Source organism: Myodes glareolus, chromosome 3 (genome assembly GCF_982192425.1).
Source record: "Myodes glareolus chromosome 3, mMyoGla1.1, whole genome shotgun sequence".
Classification (NCBI taxonomy): domain Eukaryota; kingdom Metazoa; phylum Chordata; class Mammalia; order Rodentia; family Cricetidae; genus Myodes; species Myodes glareolus.
Genome location: NC_142028.1, coordinates 757,068 through 776,509, shown reverse-complemented (window position 1 = coordinate 776,509; position 19,442 = coordinate 757,068). Strand labels below are relative to the sequence as shown.

Genomic DNA, 19,442 nt, shown 5'->3' with positions numbered 1-19,442 from the left:
GATTCATCACTGAAAATTCCACTGTTTAAGAAAAATGTCACAAAATATCAAATAAATTTTTAAAAGGTTATGAAAAATTAACAAAAGAGCTAATTTTCTTTTGGAAGGGGTAAATATTTCTTGTATATTTGAGACTTTTGAACAGTTGCATAAGTGAAACAATGATCTAGATATATAAAAAAATTGAGATAAAACATGGAGAGTTTCTGACACTGCAGACAAACTGCCATAACTTTAAGATTCTCCGCTTCCCAATTTCTACATGATGCTGAAAAAGGAAACATTCAGCAAAGCATTATGTACAGAATGAATTGAGAAATTTGGACAAAAGAAAGACAAATTTGTTGGTAAAGGAAAATAGGTAAACAAAGGGAAATATAACACTGAGCTGAGAGAATGTATAATGGTAATACTACATAACACATGGGAGAAACTGTAAGTAGATTAGCAGTATCTTCCTATTGTAGAAAATAAACAAGCGTTATTTTACAAGGAACTCTAAGAATATTGGATGCCATTCTTTCTTTGATAGGTAAATGGAGTCATTTACTGTTTGTTTTTGTTTTTTTAAAAATATTTCTCATAATATATGGCTTTTTGGGTATCAGAGTATTACACAGAATTGAAAGCACAGTGAATATATCATAAAAGACAAATAAAAGTTGAGGGTATAACTTACTGATATACTGCAATGAAAATAAACATCTTATTTTAATGTGATTCCTGTGTCTAATTAACCTTTAATTTTTGAGAGTCATTTCTACAGTAAAAAAGTAGAAAAAATAATATATCTATTTTATTTGAATATATTCATATTGTGTTGATAAAGTGGCTAAATCAAATTGTGAAGATATAGTTTTTAAGAAGCATTTCTCTCAAATACAGGACTATTTGAAATGTCTTGAGTAAATGTCTCGAGGCACAAAAATATTAGAAATTGGGGATTTTTCGGTGACTTGTTAATGAATCTTCAGAATTTTTCTGAAGAAACTAAGCGCAGTCATGTGATTAAATGTAAGGCATGGAATATCAACCAGAGTAAACAGAGCCAGCTAGGCTAAGGGAAAGAAGGAAAATTGTACTGGATCTGAGAGAACCATTGAAGTACATCCACATAAAGGGCATCACAGAAAAAAAGAAGGGAATGAGAAAAAAACCCATGCATCCTGAAAGTGTCTCATAAAATATGTCCTCTTAAGACTTCTGTGCATTAACAGAGATCTTCCAGCCATGAACTATTGCATCATTTTACAGGTACCATAGAATATACTCATAGAACTATTACAAACTAGTAAGCACACACAGGAAGAGTTACAGAGACAGAATGTTCCCCCAGACCTCCCTAAACCTCAAAGGCTATAATCATAGCCCCATACCTATCCCAGCTAGTGATGTCTGAGGTTACGACGTTAGACCTAAATCATCTGTGAAAGGGGTATCAAGGTAAAGAAGTGGAAACATAAAAGCTTAATGTGCTCAGAGTATACAATATACAAATATGAAAATGCTTTTATGTAATTCAGTATGTACAATGTATACATGAAGTAGGAAAAAACTAAAAATAATAGAGGTAAAATAAATAAGAGAAAAAGTTGGATTAAATTCTAAACAAAAACAGAGTTTTATATATCATTTCTCAGACAGAGGGTTAAAGTGTTTATAAAATGTGCTTCAATTTTAGTGTTTGTGTGTGCAGTGCGTGGAGTGACTGGGAAAGGAAACTAGTACTTTCTCATCCTAAGCACATATTCTACCAAACCAAGGCCATTCTAGCAGGCATCATGTTTATCTAGTCATCTCTGTACTTACTTTTGCTATCTGCACTCCATATAACTTCAAGCTGCGTCTTTGACTAAAAACTCCCACCCATATACCTCTCCCAACCCCAGGCAACTTATCACTTGTGCTATTTATGATCTTTGTAATGATATCTAACCTGGGAACATTGAACAAAAATCACAGGGATGTTTCATTTATTCAGCTCTGAGTGAGACATTCGAGACCACACCTTGTGCATGGCGCTTTTCATCTCACTGTTTCTCAGAGTGTAGATTAGAGGATTCAGCATGGGGGCAATCACAGTGTAAAACACAGAAATTTCCTTATCCTTGTTCTCACTTCCTGCAGGTAGAACATAGGTATAAATACATGGCACAAAAAATAAAACTACCACCGTCACGTGAGAACTACAGGTTGAGAGAGCTTTGCGGCGCCCGGCAGATGATCTTGTCCTCAGATTATACAGAATGAGTATGTAAGAAGCAACTAGAACAAGAAAAATGGCAACGACCACCATCCCAGAGTTGGCAATTACTAAAATACTAACAACATAGATATCTTTGCAGACCAATTTCAAAAGAGGCTTGACATCACACAGGTAGTGATTGATGTGGTTGGGACCACAGAAAGGCAGACTGAGCACCATGAGAAGTAAAGCAATAGAGTGCCAGAAACCCACTGCCCAGGCCATAGCAATCAGCACATGACACCTCTTTCTGTTCATGATTATCATGTAGTGCAGGGGTTTGACAATGGCAACATAGCGGTCCAAGGCCATGGACACCAGGATGAAGATTTCCACACCTGCCAGCAAGTGGGCAGTGAAGAGCTGGGTCATGCATTCATTATAGGAAATGTTCTTTTTTGTAGCAGCCAAATCCCTTATGAGCCTGGGAACCACAGTGGATGTGTAGCAGAGGTCCATGAGGGAAAGGTGGCATAGAAAGTAGTACATCGGTTGTTCAATTAAGTGGCTGCAAGTGATGGTGACTAGAATGATGGAGTTTCCCATTAAGACAGCCAGGTAACACAGCAGGAACAAGAGGAAGAACAGGAGCTCTACTTGTCTGTTTTCCCAAAGGCCCATAAAAACGAACTCAGTGACATTTTTATGATTTTCCATTAGTGAGTAAACAAAGCCCACCTGAAACTTAGTTCATCTGAAAAAAAGAAAATAAATGAAGCAATGTTGATCAGTTTTTAGTTAAGTGGAGTTTGTAAATTAAATAATAATCATCACATTAGCTTATATATATTATATTTTGTGAAATAATCTGTGAACAAAAATCAAAGAAATTTGCTTGGAGAATTAAAACTGTAGAAAGTAAATATATTAAATTCAATAATTCAAATGTTTCGTAGATAGTGATGTAATTATAAAGCTATCTTTACATGAAGATCCATCACTCTTATTTGCAATGATCAATTTGTTTAACCAAATGCAGATATTTATGGATAGAAATGTTCCAAGGTTATTTCCTAGACTACGAGAAGTCCAGTTAAATCATATCATTATGTCAAATTATCCATAGGTTCAACTTTATTCCAAACCCCCTTTGTTGTCTTTTTAGTTTGACTTTTAAGAATGCAAAGAGGGAAGGAGAGAAATAGATAGAAAGTATAATGGAGGGAAGAAGAGAGAAATGAGCCAAAGAAGGAAGGAAGGAAGAGAAAGATGGAAGGAACACAGAAAGGAAAGATAGAAGAAGAGGTACACTTAATTGGGAACCAGTTATGAGGATATACTTTATCATTGCATAGTAGTTGCAGCCATAAGACAGTCTGTAACTGTAAAGCCAGAAGAATGAAGTGTATGGTCATATTTCATCCACATCCAGGGAAAAGGAAGAAAAATTCTGGTGTTCCAATAATAGCCTTTTTATATCTAGGATTAGCCATCCTCCTCTTCTGTTCTTTCCCTATCCTGCTATCACCACACACCATCTAGCTGGTTTCCTTCCCATAATTACAACTGTCCCTAGATGATTGTCAGGTCATATACATGCTATTCTTTTATCTTTTTATTCTTATAATACTGAAATCCATCTCTCCCTCCTCTCTCTCATCTCTCCTTTTTCTGTCTATCTTGCTGGCTGAGGTCTTTGTCTCATATTCCATCTCCTTCTTTTCCCCTCTCTTTCACTTCTCTCCTTCCTCTCTCACCCTCTCCTACTCTACACCTCTCCCTATCTCTGCCTCCCCCTTTCCTGTCTTCCCGCTCTCTCCTTTTACATTATCATTCTAAAATACAGAGAAAAATATAATCAAGTTTAGAGTAATCTATTTTTACCTTATTTAGTAACATATCTTTTACTAAAGCATATTTTCTAAAAGTCTGCAATTTAGATTGTAATAATTGAAATTTTTAATACATATTATTTACAATATTATGTTAATTACATAATTACCAGAAAAAATAAAAAGGAAGAACAGTCTTGAAATATAACTCTTGAGACTTAATAAAATGTGAAGACCATGAGAATATATTATTTGTCTGAACAGTCAGGAAGAATATTCTGTAAGTTTTCTGCTACTTTGAATAACTTCTTATTAGGAAAACTGTAAAACAACAATATGTAATTTTGTGACATTAGAGGTAAAGAAGGATTTACATGTTTTATATTTAGCATTAATGAAGCTTTGAACATGGTATCAAGTAAATTTTATCCTTTTCTCAGTTTTTTATTCATTATGTCTGGTGGTCCATATGTCATTTTATTTCTATCTGTTTTATGAATAGATATACAACAGGACGGGGCTGCACATGGACAAACAGCAGATTGTTGTCTCAACAGTGCTTGCATATTTCTGAAATTTTTACTTAAAAAATGACTTAAAAATTTGGCTGTCAACCTAATTTTGCCTAGAACTGTCAGACAGTTTTTAAAATATCCTATTTTAAAAATTAACCATGAGCACAGATTTGTCAGGAATTGACTTTATAGGTGGGACTTATTAATATCAAATTTTATGCAGAAAAATATGAACACCTGAAACAATTTATTATTATCACATTTGTACACATATATAAATATTCAGAATACTTACTTCTACCATGAATTTTTGGAATATCATGGTTTTTTTTGTTCTTGAAGTAGCACCCTTTTCTTTTCTAGACCTTAAGACTAAACTAAAACAAAAGATGTGGGAAGCACCTATCTCTCCCATGAATCTTTAATTTAAAGTACCTTTTAAAGATTCGTTGCCTGAAATACTTTAAGCTAAAAGAGAAGGAAACCCAAGAGGAATAGTCTCAAAGGAACTTTTTGCTTCAAGTCTAGTCTTTAGTTACAGCTGTGAATGTACAGTCAACAGTTTTGAGTGATCACATATTAAAGATTTCATTTATTCATTGATAAATCTATGATATAAGTCCTTCATTGTTTCTATTGGTTTTGATAAAGTCCTGTGAATTATTGTCCTTTTTTTCCCAAAAAAGTTTCATGAAAGTCTGAAGCTGCTGATGTGTGAAGTATGTATGACATATCTAATAAATCCTGGATTACTTCTCATCTGACTGCATCTCTGTGCTGAGAATCATTTAAGACTATTAATATTATACTTGCCAATGTTACCCTAAAAATCATTGTTATCATGGAGAGTTGAAAATACTTCCTCAATGTTTAATAATGCCCACTGGAAATTTAGAAGATATACATAATACAATGTGCTTATACATGTTCTCACTGGCATTAGTGTATGTTTAAAGTGGAAAAATCCACAGCATCTGAATTGTTTTCTTATCTTTAATATGTGGAACTATTTTCCTACTTTTCAGAATTAGCTTGTATGAAATGTGCAAATGAATCTGTACATTTTTATGAATAATTTATTCCTGTTAGTCAGTTGCTTTAACAAATATTTTCTAACTTTGATAAAGTCTGGATGTAAAACTAGAAATTAAAATCTGTCATAGAGACATATGTGTGAAATCATATATCATTTAAAAGACTGAGACAAGGAGATTGCTGTAAATTTTCCACCAAGTTGGTCAACCTCCTGAGTTTCACTCCAGGCATGATTGTAAAGTAAGACCCTATTTCAAAATAGAAAAGAATAACTCCTTAAACACGCATACATTCATGCACACATATAAACACGCATACATTCATGCACACATATAAACACACATACATTCATGCACACACATATAAACACACATACATTCATGCACACACATATAAACACACATACATAAAATAACAGTGGTACACATGGTGATTTTCACTAGCAATCTTGGAAATCAGTTGCACTAATAAGCCTCTCTCACATATTTCCATACAGCACATCACTCACACACTCATGGATATTTCTTCTTACTGATTTTGAAATTCATTTATTTTCTGATTTCCTTCTTTATACTTGCTGGATTTGTACAATATTCCTTTTTTGAGATATCAATATGTAGATATTATTTCTCATATCCTCAATTTTTGCACCTTAAATTTACTTTTCAATTAATTTTTACGTACAAGATGGTAAAAGTTTTCTATTCCATAAAAAAGAAGCCAGTACTAATAAGACTTGCTCTGAATATCCACATACAATTTGATTACTAAATACATATAAAGCACATTTCCTGCTATACTCTGGATAGTACTGTTTCACTTAGGAAAGACACCTAAAACTCCTAACCTTATTTAAACATATTGTACTTTAATGTGTTTTAGATTTTTTTGATGCTTTTTATTCTTAGTTTAAATGAAGAGGAAAACAAACTTTTATATTACATCCTTTAAACTGGAGATGAAATCATAACTGAGAAATATTAACATTTATAAGAGAAAATAATGAACACTTGTTGCCCCGTACAGAGGTGGCCAAATTTAACCCATAACTGAAGAAACCAAATGTAATTGATATTTTTGGTTACCAACTGATTACATCTAGAATTAAATCACATGTATACTTATGAGGGACTGTTTTCTTAGTTAAATCATATAAAGTTGGAGACTTTGAGGCACTAAAATGTGTCTTAAATCTGTCAGACACCTTCTGTGTCAGCCTATATAAAGGAAAGAGAAGAAACCTTGCTAGTTCTCTCTCTTTCATTCTGCCTGCTTGCTCTCATAAGCAAGTTCACACATTCACTAAAATTAAAGCCTACATTGTTGGGGCTCTGACTCATAGTGAGACCATCTAAAAAATCCAGACTTTTATACTAAAAAATATTGGATTTTTGAAAACTTCCACTGATAGAAAGTCAATCTTGTACTCCCCAGATCATAGCCTGTAAACTATATAATGTCTGTGTGTATGTGTGTGTGTATATATGTACATACAATATAATATAATTTATTAAATAAAATAACTATGTATGTATTACACAAAGAGACTGAAATGTTGCAAAATTAATAAAATCTCAGAGACAAAAATTGGTGTTCAAGATGAAGGTTAGAAAAGCAAAAGAACCAGTCATTGGCTCTTATCTCTATCTCAGATCGAAATGATAATCCTGACTTCAGCATAGATCAAAATGAGATTGAGACTGAGAGCTGTCTCCTCCAATTATATAGTCTTCTCTAGTTTGGGGATTAAGAGCCTGGACCACTACTGTTTGGTTTCTACAGCAAACAAGTGTGGCTACTGGGATTAAAGGTTTATGTCATTGCTGTTTCGTTTGTAAGGCTGGCCAGTATTGTTGATTTTCTTTTCTGATCCTCAAGCAAGCTTTATTTATTAAAATAAAATGAACTGCCACTTTATTTCCATTTTTATCTAACTGAAATGAAAAAGAAGGTTTATAACTAAAATAACAAAAACTATACACAATAAGTATAATAATATACAATATATACAGGCAATGAATAAATCAACAATGTTTAGTTCATTTGAATTTAACAAATTAAAGAAAATATTCCATATCTATCCTATCCTGGTGAGTTCAAAGTCTTGAACCTGATTTACTTTCTATAATAACTTGCTTTCTATTTCAGGAAAAATATAACCATAGCTTTAAAGCTATCCAGTCTTAAACTCCCTCAGACCCCCAAAGCACTAGCGGCTACTTCCAATAAAATGTGAGTAACACATTTTCTAGCCAGACAGAAACAGCTGGCTGCCTAGACAGCCACCAAAGGTGCCTCTACAATGCAGGCACATCTATCTCTGGCCTAGCATATCTGAGAGACTTTTCTTTGAAATGGCTATTCTGAAGGAATGTCACTCCTTGTCTAGACAATGTTTGACAGTCACTTTCTTTGTGTCCTGATTGTATAATTAGGACAACATACTGTCAGCAGTTGAGGTAGGGACATTTCTTACCAAGTGACTTACTTTTGCCACAAAAAATTAAAGTCTATAAGAAGTTCCTTTAATGCCCATGAACTTCTCTGAAGTAGACTGGTGCTGCCAGGAGCAGAAGTATCTCATTGTCATAAAAAAGAGCCTGTTATTAAAATATATTAAATGTCATATTCTATAGATCTTTGAAGTGTTTGAAGATTACTTACCTATCTAAAATATACCTTTATTTAACATTGAAAACATACCTAATATAACTCCAAGTTCAATTTTAATAGGTGACTAATGATTAACCTATGCTTTTTTATTACTTTAAACAGGAGGTAATAATAATTTTCAAGGACTATAAACTTGCATTATATGGTTAAATGAGCTGTACAATACCTTGAACAAAACTAAAAATAAATCTAGAGTATGTTTATCCAAATCCCAAATTTGTATCAGTAATCTCTTGGGTACCTGGAAACAACCTAGATGCCCCTCAATGGAAGAATGGGTAAAGAAAGTGTATAATATATATGCATTAGAGTACTACTCAGCAATAAAAAATAATGACATCTTGAATTTTGCATGCAAATGGATGGAAATAGAAAACACTATCCTGAGTGAGGTAACCCAGACCCAAAAAGATGAATATGGTATGTACTCACTCATTAGTGAACTCTAGCCTGTAGAATTGGAAAATTAAAATAAGTACATCATACCATTGATAACTATCCAGGTTTTCAATGGGCAACTGACTTGATCAAGTTCTACAGAATGGAACACATGCATCTGCCAGATTTTATTTTATTTTTTTTTGAGTTTCTTTTTGGTTTCTTTCTGTAGGTAGCAGTGTTTGGTTGTACAAAGAACAAGTAGAATATTTCTTTATAATTTCCTTGTCTTGTTGCCATGTAATGGAAATATCCTTTCCTATACCTTTGCTATAGAAATTATAGTTCTTGTGAAATTTGGAGGCCTTCAGCACATTTTCAATCAATAACTAATCAATTTTTGCATTACATTGTGCCTTAGGACGTGGCAGACCCATTTGGAATTTTATGTGTGTTATATATATGGGACAAGCCTATGCCTGATCATATCTTGTACCTGAATAAATCAATTTTGTATAAACTGGTATAAGTTTTGTGGTTTCAATATGTATATTGAAAAATGGTAACTATGTTGAGAGATTCTTTAAAAATCCCTTGGTACCATGAGAATAACACATAATTCTCTCTTTCGGAAAGAATCATAAGGGCTTTCTTTGTTCCACTTTACTTAAGTTTTCTGATTTGAAAGCTGCCTTTCATCATTTGTTTGTATCGTTATAGAATGTAGGAGCTTGACTTATTGATGTGTCCCATACAATGCAAGGAAGAATACAATTAGATATGTTTATAAAATGAATTCTTTTGCTTTTGAGATGGTTGTTGTCAATGTCTCTCAAAAATTACTAAAAGTTATTTTCCAGTGTTTACTTTCTCCCCATAATTTGTGAATTTAATCATTAGTAAAAAAAATACTGTAATTTGTGCTGGGTATTTTTCTGATAAAAATAATGAAATCTTAATTTTCCCTTTTTTAATTAGCTCAAATACCTTTTCCACATCAGATTTTAATTTTTTACTCAGTTTATGTGGTATAAAGATCCTAAGATAATATCTTTCCTGTCTATTAAAATTCCTGTAGGGAAGTATTTGGAGAGTAAGATAAGGATTTCTCTATAGCTTTGGAGCCTATTCTAGAACTACCTCTTGGAGACCAGGTTGACCTCAAATTCACAGAGATGCACCTGCCTCTGCCTCCCAAGTGCTGGAATTCAAGGCATGCACTACCACCACCTGGCAAGTTTTGTTTAAAAAATAAGTTTAACAGGTTTTATGCCAATAGAGAGTTTTATATTGAAAATACCACCTATCAGTCTTTGGAAGTCATTAAGAATCTGCAATCAATCTCTCCTAACTGGTACATTTAGGGGTCAAATTTTCTTAACCCTACTTTATAACCTGTGTAATTAATAGAATCTCCTATTTGTAGTTTTTCAGGAGCAATTTATAATCCTCAGCAATGCAAAATGTTCTTTACTTCTTTAAACATTCTTTCTAAAGTATTTGTGTTTGTATCAGATAGCAAAATGTCATCTATGTAATGATGTACTATAGATTCAGAAAATTGCTTATATATCATTTTCAATGACTGATTTACAAAATATTATCACAGGCAAGGGTATTTAACATTCCCTGTGGGAGAAACTCTCCATTGATACCTTTTAGCAGAGTGAGAATTATTATGAGTAGGCATTGTGAAGGCAAATTTTTCTCTGAACTTTTCTTATTAAGGTATAGTGAAGTAACAATCTTTTAAGTCAATAACTATAAGGGGCCATACTTTAGACAATAGGGAAGGCAAAGAAATTCCAGATTGTAGACGGTCCTTTTGTTGAATCACATTATTAACTTCTTAGATCTATTGCTGTTCTCTATTTACCTGATTTCTTTTTAACAACAAACACAGGAGAATTCCAAGGGATGGTTGATTCTTCAATATACTGAGCACCTATTTGCTTCTGAACCACCTATTATAAAGCATACAGTTGCTCTATTGTTAAAGGTCCTTTTTTTTTTAAACCCACATAGGTTTCTTATTTAACTATCTTAAAGGTAGGGCATGCATACTTCTGAGAATTTGCCACTTGTTGTTCTGGATTTTTGTTCAGCCCTGTCAGGGCCAGAAACCCAACATAAACTATCTTTCTGGACCAGCATGGAGGTGTGGGGATAATTGAGACATAGTTCACTCAGCAGTATCAGAATGGAGTCTCAGGGTTCATTCAAATCCTGAAGATTACCAGCGTTTATTTTCCAAACATGTTTTTAGCAATTTTTTTCCAGGGTAGCAGGACTAATGTCATGTCTGCAGCTCTGTCACTAACTTGGAATTCACACTTTTTCTCAAGAGATCTCCTGAAAGGAGTAGCATATCCTGAGCTCTGGAGACAGCCAGTCTGAAGATGCCTTTAGCACCTCTGTTGCTACTGTGGCTAGAGAGGCTGGCTGCTGATACAATGCAGAAATTTGTGGTCTGTATAACATTGCCCCACACAGCCCAAATGGTTAATGTCTAATTTTTACAGCACATTTTAACATCCTTCCCAGAAACATGAGTTGGTCTATGGACTGTGCCTGGGACTACAGCAATGTTTACCTGGCTATTCAACTGTTGAAACAGATCATGACCCATAGATTCACTGCTATTTTAGCCACATATTCCTCAGGCTTCCTTTATATCTTTCTGGACCTGTGTATTCAACCCATCTTGTGCTTTGTTTTACCTGAGACAGGGTTCCAATTCTTAAGAATTGAATATCTGCCTCCTGAAGGGGTCAATTTGGATGCCAAGATTCTGGAGTTATAAAAGTCACATCTGTCCCAGTGTCTTATAATTCTTCCATTATATATTTTTTATATTTGTACATTCAGCTTTGATCTTTTATAATATATAGAAGTTTTTAAAAATATATGTTTTCTATTTTCTGTTGGAACTTTAGATTCATCCTCAACAGTTTTTCTACCATTCATTGCAGTACAGTTTTAATAAAGGCATTGGATTTTCCAATTTTCTTGGGGAGGCATGCCCTCCACAATGACTGGGAATGACTAACCACATTTGACCTGGGGGACACTGAGCAAACCCTCAAAAATTTTCCTGATGATAATGGGTTGCCTTGATGGTCTCTTTTCATTCTACATTCAATGACCCAATGTCAGCCTTTGTCACATATTCTTTATAACCCAGAACTTTGGGGTTCAATTTGGATGATTCCCAGAAGAAACATTATTTCATGGAAATTAAGAACATTCTCAAATTTCTTAGAAGATGATCAATGTACCTGGACCTATAACCTTGATTTATTACTAGAACTAAGTAATTTTGGGAGAATAGAAAGATGCAATGAAAATGAAAATAAAGTCCAGATTATCATTTGAGACTACATGTGAATTGTCCGTGTTCAAGTAAAAAATAATCAATATCCAGAGATAATCAAAAGTAACTAATTAAGGAAGAAGAATAGAAAACAGAAACAGGGAAGCTTTGTGCTCTTTTTGTCCATAAGGAGGTACAAATTATGCAGTCAGAATAAAAATTGGCTCCTTAGAAAGATATACACAGATCTTCCATATGTGCAAGATTCAGCACTCATGTGCATATACTCAAAGGACTTCATAGTCTTTGATAGAGATACATATATATTCATGTTAATTTGGGCTCTATTCACAAGATATAGGAGTTAGAACTATCATAGTTGTTATCAGCTGATTAGAAGGTAATATGAGTTCAATAAGCACAAGGGAATTTTATCCTTGATGAAAGAAAATGAATTTTTGAAATTTTCAGTTAAAGTCTGAAATTGGAATACATAAATGAAGGTAATCCAGAATATGAAATAAAAAGTAAAAAAAAATCGCAATCACATGAGGACTATAGCTATAAATTAATCTTGTGTTTGTTGGAATGTTGTAGCAACCAACAAGAATCTAAAAATAAACAAACAAAAAAGAACCATAGGTCATTGGAAGAGGCCTGAACAAGCGAAGCTATTAGAAATCATGCAGAATGAAAGTAGAATGAGAGAAATTCTGCTGAATAAGACATGAAAGATGTAGGAGAAACAGGAGATAGCTAGAGATGGATTTTAACTTATATTGCGGTATAAGAAGAAGACATATGAAAACACACTACTCTGGAAACTAATTAAAATTCTATAAAGTATATTTGAATGGAAGTAGGCTGTGTGGATGAATAGGACCAATTGCAGAAATTATGAATAATCAAATGACAATTTCAATGCCAGGTATGGGATATATTTCTATAAATTGTTCGTCAGGAAGCCCCCAGAAGCCCCACACAATCTAGTCTCTTTCCATTGTTTTTGGAGGCCTTACAGAAACAAGCTAGCTAGACCTAATTTCTGAATATATCAAACATCTGGGTTGTAGGATACTGAGAAATCAACTGGATTAAGAAAGCTTAACTGGAAGCTTTCTCTTTCCCAACTGATGTACATAATTCTGAAAGCTGTTATCCAAAATTATGGGGCAGAGAAATGCATGCATTCACCAAGCTGCACATGGTGCGATGTATGCCTGCTTTTACATTGCTGGCAAGACTAAGCTGGAGATAACCAACTAAATTCTGGTTAGATTTGATGCCTACTTCAAAGAAAGAATTTATGCCTAGTATTGAAAACATTACAAAATACCCTTGACCAATGGGGTCATAAGCCATGGAAGAAAAATCACCATTGTTGTTAATTTAAGAAGAATTAAAGTGGTTCTAAATGTTATCCTCAGCCAAAATAGGAGAAGGTTCTCTTTTCATTGAATAGTAGTTATTTTAGAATCTTATGACTAATGAAGCAACTAGAAATCAGTGATGGGTGAGTGCTCAACCCTGTTCAGTACATTTATACAACACCTCACACTTAGATCACATTGCTAAAATGGGAGTCTAGAGATTATAAAAGCCATAGCATAGGGATAATGACAGTGAACTAGTTTGGGTGTTTGGCACATCCACTGCAATAATAAACACAGAATTCTGTGGTTATCTGCACTATGTATGAAAAATCAACTCATGTAATATCAGTCCTTGTGTGGTAAAAGGTTCATACATCCCCAACTTACCAATTTATCTGTAAACTATTGGTGGTTGTCAAGGGTATTAATGTTATTGCATTCAGCAGTGTATCGACCAGTGACCCAACCAGATCTCAATAGATATTTCTACCCTCATATCCTCATGGTCGCTTGAATGGACCTGGTTAAATTCAATGGGGAAGAAGAAGAAGAAGGAAGAGGAAGAGGAGGAGGAGGAGGAGGAAGAGGAGGAGAGAAAGAAGAGGAAGAAAAAAAAGAGGATGGAAGGAAGATGAGTGGGGAGCGGGAACAGGAAGAGGCGATGGAGATAAATGTGGGAAAGAGATTAGTAGGAAGGTTGGGTTAACATGGATTAAGGAACAGAAAAGAGAAAGTAGTTGGTGAGAGTAGTCATAATGGAGGAGGATAGATGGAGAGATGGCTGAGCCATTAATGATTAAACTTATAACCAAAACACAACAGTATCCAGCATGATTTATATATGTGTATTAAATTGTCAAAGATATAACTGGATTAATGACAATAAGGGTTGAAGGTCACTTACTTGGGAAGTAGAGGTAGGCAGATCAGGAGTTCAGCTAGTATTTTGCTCTATACTGAGTACAAAGCCAGGCTAAATTACTTGTGATTGTGCATTAAAAATAATGATTACAATTATTTATAATTGTTAAACTTAATGGATGATTGTATGTTTAATATCCATTAATACAAGGGGATAAGTTTAAAACCTACTCTTTAAGTTGTTTGTTTTGTTTTGTTTTGTTTTGGGATAGAGCTCTCAATCTAGTCCTTATGATAACAATGGCTTGGAGATAAATGTAATATAGAGAATTGTATAGATTTTAAAAAGAACAAAAGTCTTTAAAATGTCAGTGTAAAATTTCTGAAGTTATTACTTTTAAATGATTGTCAAGTTCTTGCATTTATCAGTTTAGATATTAAGCAGTCTTGTAAAGATAGTGTCATATTGGTAAGAATAAAAGTAATCCCCATGTCCTATTCATCACAAGAAAAGCTTCATTCTTATTGTTCATAGTAGAATGAGGACCTTGTAGCTTGCTTACATGGCATTCAGTATTCTTAACAAGACAGTATTAGATAGAGGAAGGGATCTACTACATGCTTTCTTTCCTTGCATGGGGAATTCTATTCTCTATTGAATAGTGGGTGAGTCAAATATATTTTCAAAAACACGAATTCTAAGACAGACCCGTTCCATCAATGGAGATAATCAATTCCAGGGAGAGAAAGCACAATAACAAGATCATTGAAATTCATGGAAACTTCTTTAAATACGCTTATAATGCAGGATACAAATGTTGGCTTTTTCCATATCCCATGTCCATAGCAAGACATTCACCAAGATTCACCATGAGTAGAGTGGATTCTATGGAGAATTTTCTGCAACCTTGCAAGCTATTGGTTTTCAGAATGAAGAACCAGAATTAGAAATCAAATATCATCTCTACATAGTGTCTTAAAAGAATCCATTCTAGATCAAAACTCCATGTGGTCAGTGAAACAGCCTTATCTTTTAGGAAAGAGGGAAAGATTTTTCTATGGAGATACTATTTAATATATGTTGTTAGGATATCCACAAAAATGTCAAGATTTAATTGTGAAACTCCACCCTCCCAAGTCTCTTCTGAACACTCAGAACTCACTGAGAGCTAGAGTCTCCGAGGTATATCTTTCAACACTGCGAAAATTAGTTGATACTAAGACATTTTGTATATAGAGTTTCTTTTTTCAAGGTTTGTCAAATAAAGATAGAGTATGTTTCATCTGCACCCATTCTTTTCATGGAATTTGGTAAGTATTCTACATTTATTTAATGTTAGATAATGTAACCCAAAGATGAAGAGATGGATTAGACCCACCTTTCACTGCTTTACCGTTGGATACCTCTTTTAGCAACTAAGGTTAATGATGAAGTTGAGCAGAGTTTAGCTTGACCACACATCAAAAGTCCTAAATATGAATATTGAGTGAGTAAAAATAAGCTTATTATTCTAATTACAAACACAGACAATTAATTTTGGGGTTGTGTTTATGACTATTGCAAATTTCTGTAGCTTCTTTGAAACTATTAAAAAGTATTCTTCCTAAGTTTTTGGAAGGTTAAACATTTCTCCATGTTGCTGCTAAAGTTAACAATTATGTTTATCTGGTAAATGTATTCATTCTAAATACAGAAATTGTAGTCCTTTAAGCATGTCTTCCCATTTTAGCCAATTCTCATGGTAAATTATGCAATACCATTCTTATTCTCATTTTATAGATAGATGATGAAAAAGGTGTGTGAAGTACCAGGGAATAAATTCAAGGTAAGTGAGAAGAGGAAGAGCAAGAACTCTCATTTAATTCCTACAGTCTTTAAATGATGTACTAGATTACTGTTTCAGCACATTCCCACAGTTTTGCCAACTGTTTTGCCACCTCTAGTATATAATGATATATAGGAAGGATGATCTAAAGGTGGGCTAAAATGAAAGAGTTCTTCCAAGTGCACATCAGCTATCATTCTCTTATTTAGTAAAAATTTAAATATATCATTATGTATCACCCTATTATATGATTTATTTATAAATCTGCATCAAATGAAAATATTTCTGAAATGGTGTATAAGTAAGTAAATCATATACAAGACAGTTTGTAGACAAATGACTTTTTAACATGAAAATATGATTATATAGTTCAATGATTTGAAGTGCATAATAGTTTAAAATTTGGGAGATAAAAGTAACTAGAAGAAGCAAAAAGAGTGTAATTAACATTACCAATTTTTCTGCTTATGTTAGGCAGAAAACATAATATTTCTGTTACCATAGTACATAGAAAATATATGAAAATTTGTAGAAAATGATGACAAATATCTGTTTGGTGTATCTGAATACATCTGAACCAAGAAGTCTTTAAAAGAACCCTTAGTTGACAGCCAGTGTTTAGTGATCTCATTTAATGTTTTTGTTCTTATACCTGTATAATAGAATTTGTATACCTCCATGAAGAAAACCTCCAGCCCATGACACTCCCACAAGTAAATTACAGAGTTGTTGGTTCATGATGGCTGCATAGTGCAGAGGTTTGCAGATGGCTACATAGCGGCCATAGGCCATGACAGTAAGCAAGATAACCTCAACCCCTCCAAAGAAATGTTCCCCAAAGATCTGAGTCAGGCATTCATTGAATTGAATGAACTTCCTTTCACAGAGTGAATCAACAATCAGCTTAGAAGTACTGACAGAGGAGTAGCAGGCATCAATGAAGGAGAGATAGGCCAGAAAATAGTACATAGGGGAATTCAGCAGTTGGCTGCTTGCAATGGTGATCAGATTGAGCAAATTTCCTGACACAGAGAAGATATAGATGACCAGAAAAACAGCAAATATAATTTTCTGCATGTGTAGGTTCTGTGAGAGTCCCAGGATAAGAAACTCAGTCACGTTGTTCCTGTATTCCATCTAGTTCATGAGACAGTTAATCATACCTCCTGGGGGAAAATTGATACACTCTCATGTTTATTTATTTTTAATTTAATTTAATTTCATTCTGTTAATCAATAAAATATAACCAACTATTCTTTATTCTTCCAGAAAGAGTTCTAGGTATTTATGACTACTTGAAACTATTTAGTTGCATTCTGCCTGGAGATAGCTAAAAAGTTTAATAATATGAGCAAGATATGTAAATATTCTAGGCAGTCTCAAGTGTGCTGAATGTTTGGGATGAATCATAGTTTTAAAAGGGTTCAAATTATTCTCCTAGAGGCAGTTAAACTCACAAAGGATAGTAGGATGTATTCTTGTTCATTGCAGTAGCATTAAAGTAAAAGCAAATTTTCTACAGTTTATTTACAGAAAATGGAGAGCCAGAAAAGTTAAATCATTATCTGACTGGGAAAGTACTAGTGAATTGTAGTAAAAAAGGATCTTGGAAACAAGCACCATAAACTGAGCTTTGGCCTTGGCTGAAACACACTAGTATTCATTAGTGAGCAGTACTAGAGAAGTTAATAGCAGTGGAGGCAGGAGGAGTGCCACTAATAGAATTTAACAGTAGCATTTTCTAACTATTGTGAAGCTACAAACATTTTGATCTAAGTCAAAGTTACCTATGTTTTATGTAATTACATAAAAAGCAACAAAGCAGAACATAATTTGGTTCCAAAATTTCAGAGGAGATGGTGCTGAGGGTACATTGAAAGTAGGCATATATTGTTTTAAAAGAATCTTTAATACTTAAGTCCATGTGATAATTCTGAAATAGTTCATAACACGACTATGTTCATGCACTGGTTACCATGTGTCTTGCAGAAGGACTGCTTTTAGTGTTTTAGATAGCCTGTGTTGTTGTTATTCTTTATGACATTATAGTGGTAATATTGTATTTTGTACCCTGCATATTTGTGTACATGAGACCTGCAGCTACATTGCCCATTTATAAAGAAGTTGCTATATTTTATACTGTAATAACTCCCATGCTAAGTCCATTAATCTACACCTTGAGAAATAGTCAGATGAAAAATGCCATTAAGATATTTTTTAGTAGAAAAATTCAGTCAAAGTACAAATAAGCCAACAATAATGCAACTTCAAATAGACTGGAAAAAGAATAGAATGAATACTTTAGATGACCTCAGTATGGAAATTTTATTTACACAATGAAGAAACAAATAAATCCTAAATTTGAGTTGCTCTGAGATAAGCAGAAATGAGTGCCCCAAATGGGAAGAGCCTAACTCAGGTTGTTTAATTTACACAACACACACACACTCTCTCTCTCTCTCTCTCTCTCTCTCTCTCTCTCTCTCTCTCTCTCTCTCTCTCTCTCCTTTATGCCAAGTTCCAACTGACTATATTTCCTGTCTAATGTGCTAAGTATATAGAGTTAATCTGCTCTCCAGCTTCATCTGTCAGATCAGATTCCAAGCTCCAGTCTTGTACACTCAAATCATGTGGTAACCCACTGCTCCTCTGTCAATCTTGTCTCTGTCATATATCCTAATTTCATTAACTATCTTTCTTTATGAAAAGATTTTTTAGAGTGTGTTTGTGTGTATTAATTTATACGTATTCATGTGTGTGATCATCCCCTCACCAGTAACTGCAAATTAGAAATAGACACTAATACATTTAATATATAAAATTGAACAGATTCTATAGGTTAGTTATTGTTTTATCTATTTGATAACCTCTTCATACACACAGTGCTTTTGGTGATCAAATAAGAGTGTTCTCATCATTCACCTATTTTGAGTTCTATAGTTCTGTTTTTCTGTTTGTTTCTTTCTGTTAGAAGAAAAGTCTCTGGGTACTAGGCATGGATCTAGTTGGTGAGACTAGATTTGATTAATAAAGTTTCAAATATAGAAAACTGTACTGTTCTGTATCCATATAATATATACTAAACATTTTAAAATGTTATACAAAAAGATTTGGAATATCACCAGCTTAAAGGAGGATAAGTTTTTGAGAAGAAGAAGGTTTTAATCCTGAATTAGACATATTACAATATTCAAAATATAATTGTATTTTGGTAAATATATTCAAACTTCTTACTTAGATGTCAATTTATAAAAATTAAATAAACTAAAAATTTGAATGTATGTTGTTCCAAAGAATATAAATCATTGTGCAAAATCTAAAGAAAAATGTGCTCCATGACAACTGCAGTCATGAAGACTACAGCTCAAAGCCATAATGAGAGGCTCAATGTCAGCTGAAAGGATGGTGTTTCAGCAATAGATAACAAATACTGGCAAAGATTTGTAAAAAG

General features: G+C 33.6%; 2 protein-coding genes across 4 annotated transcripts in view; one reads left to right on the top strand and one right to left on the bottom strand.

Annotated features, from left to right (window-relative positions):
- Nucleotides 1–18,240, top strand: part of LOC125399285 (olfactory receptor 4C6-like) — a 71,234-nt gene extending 52,994 nt beyond the window's left edge. The window contains exon 2 of one of the 3 annotated variants that reach the window (XM_087903809.1): nt 18,032–18,240. In XM_087903809.1, coding sequence (XP_087759935.1) covers nt 18,032–18,240 — 209 coding nt within the window. The remainder of the gene's footprint in view (nt 1–18,031) is intronic. The other 2 variants (XM_087903810.1, XM_087903808.1) reach the window with 2 other exon arrangements.
- LOC148122457 (olfactory receptor 4P4-like) lies at nt 1,970–2,902 on the bottom strand. Its single transcript, XM_087905014.1, has one exon. The coding sequence runs from the start codon at nt 2,900–2,902 to the stop codon at nt 1,970–1,972; it is 933 nt and encodes a 310-aa protein (XP_087761140.1).
- Nucleotides 18,241–19,442: the final 1,202 nt, after the last annotated feature.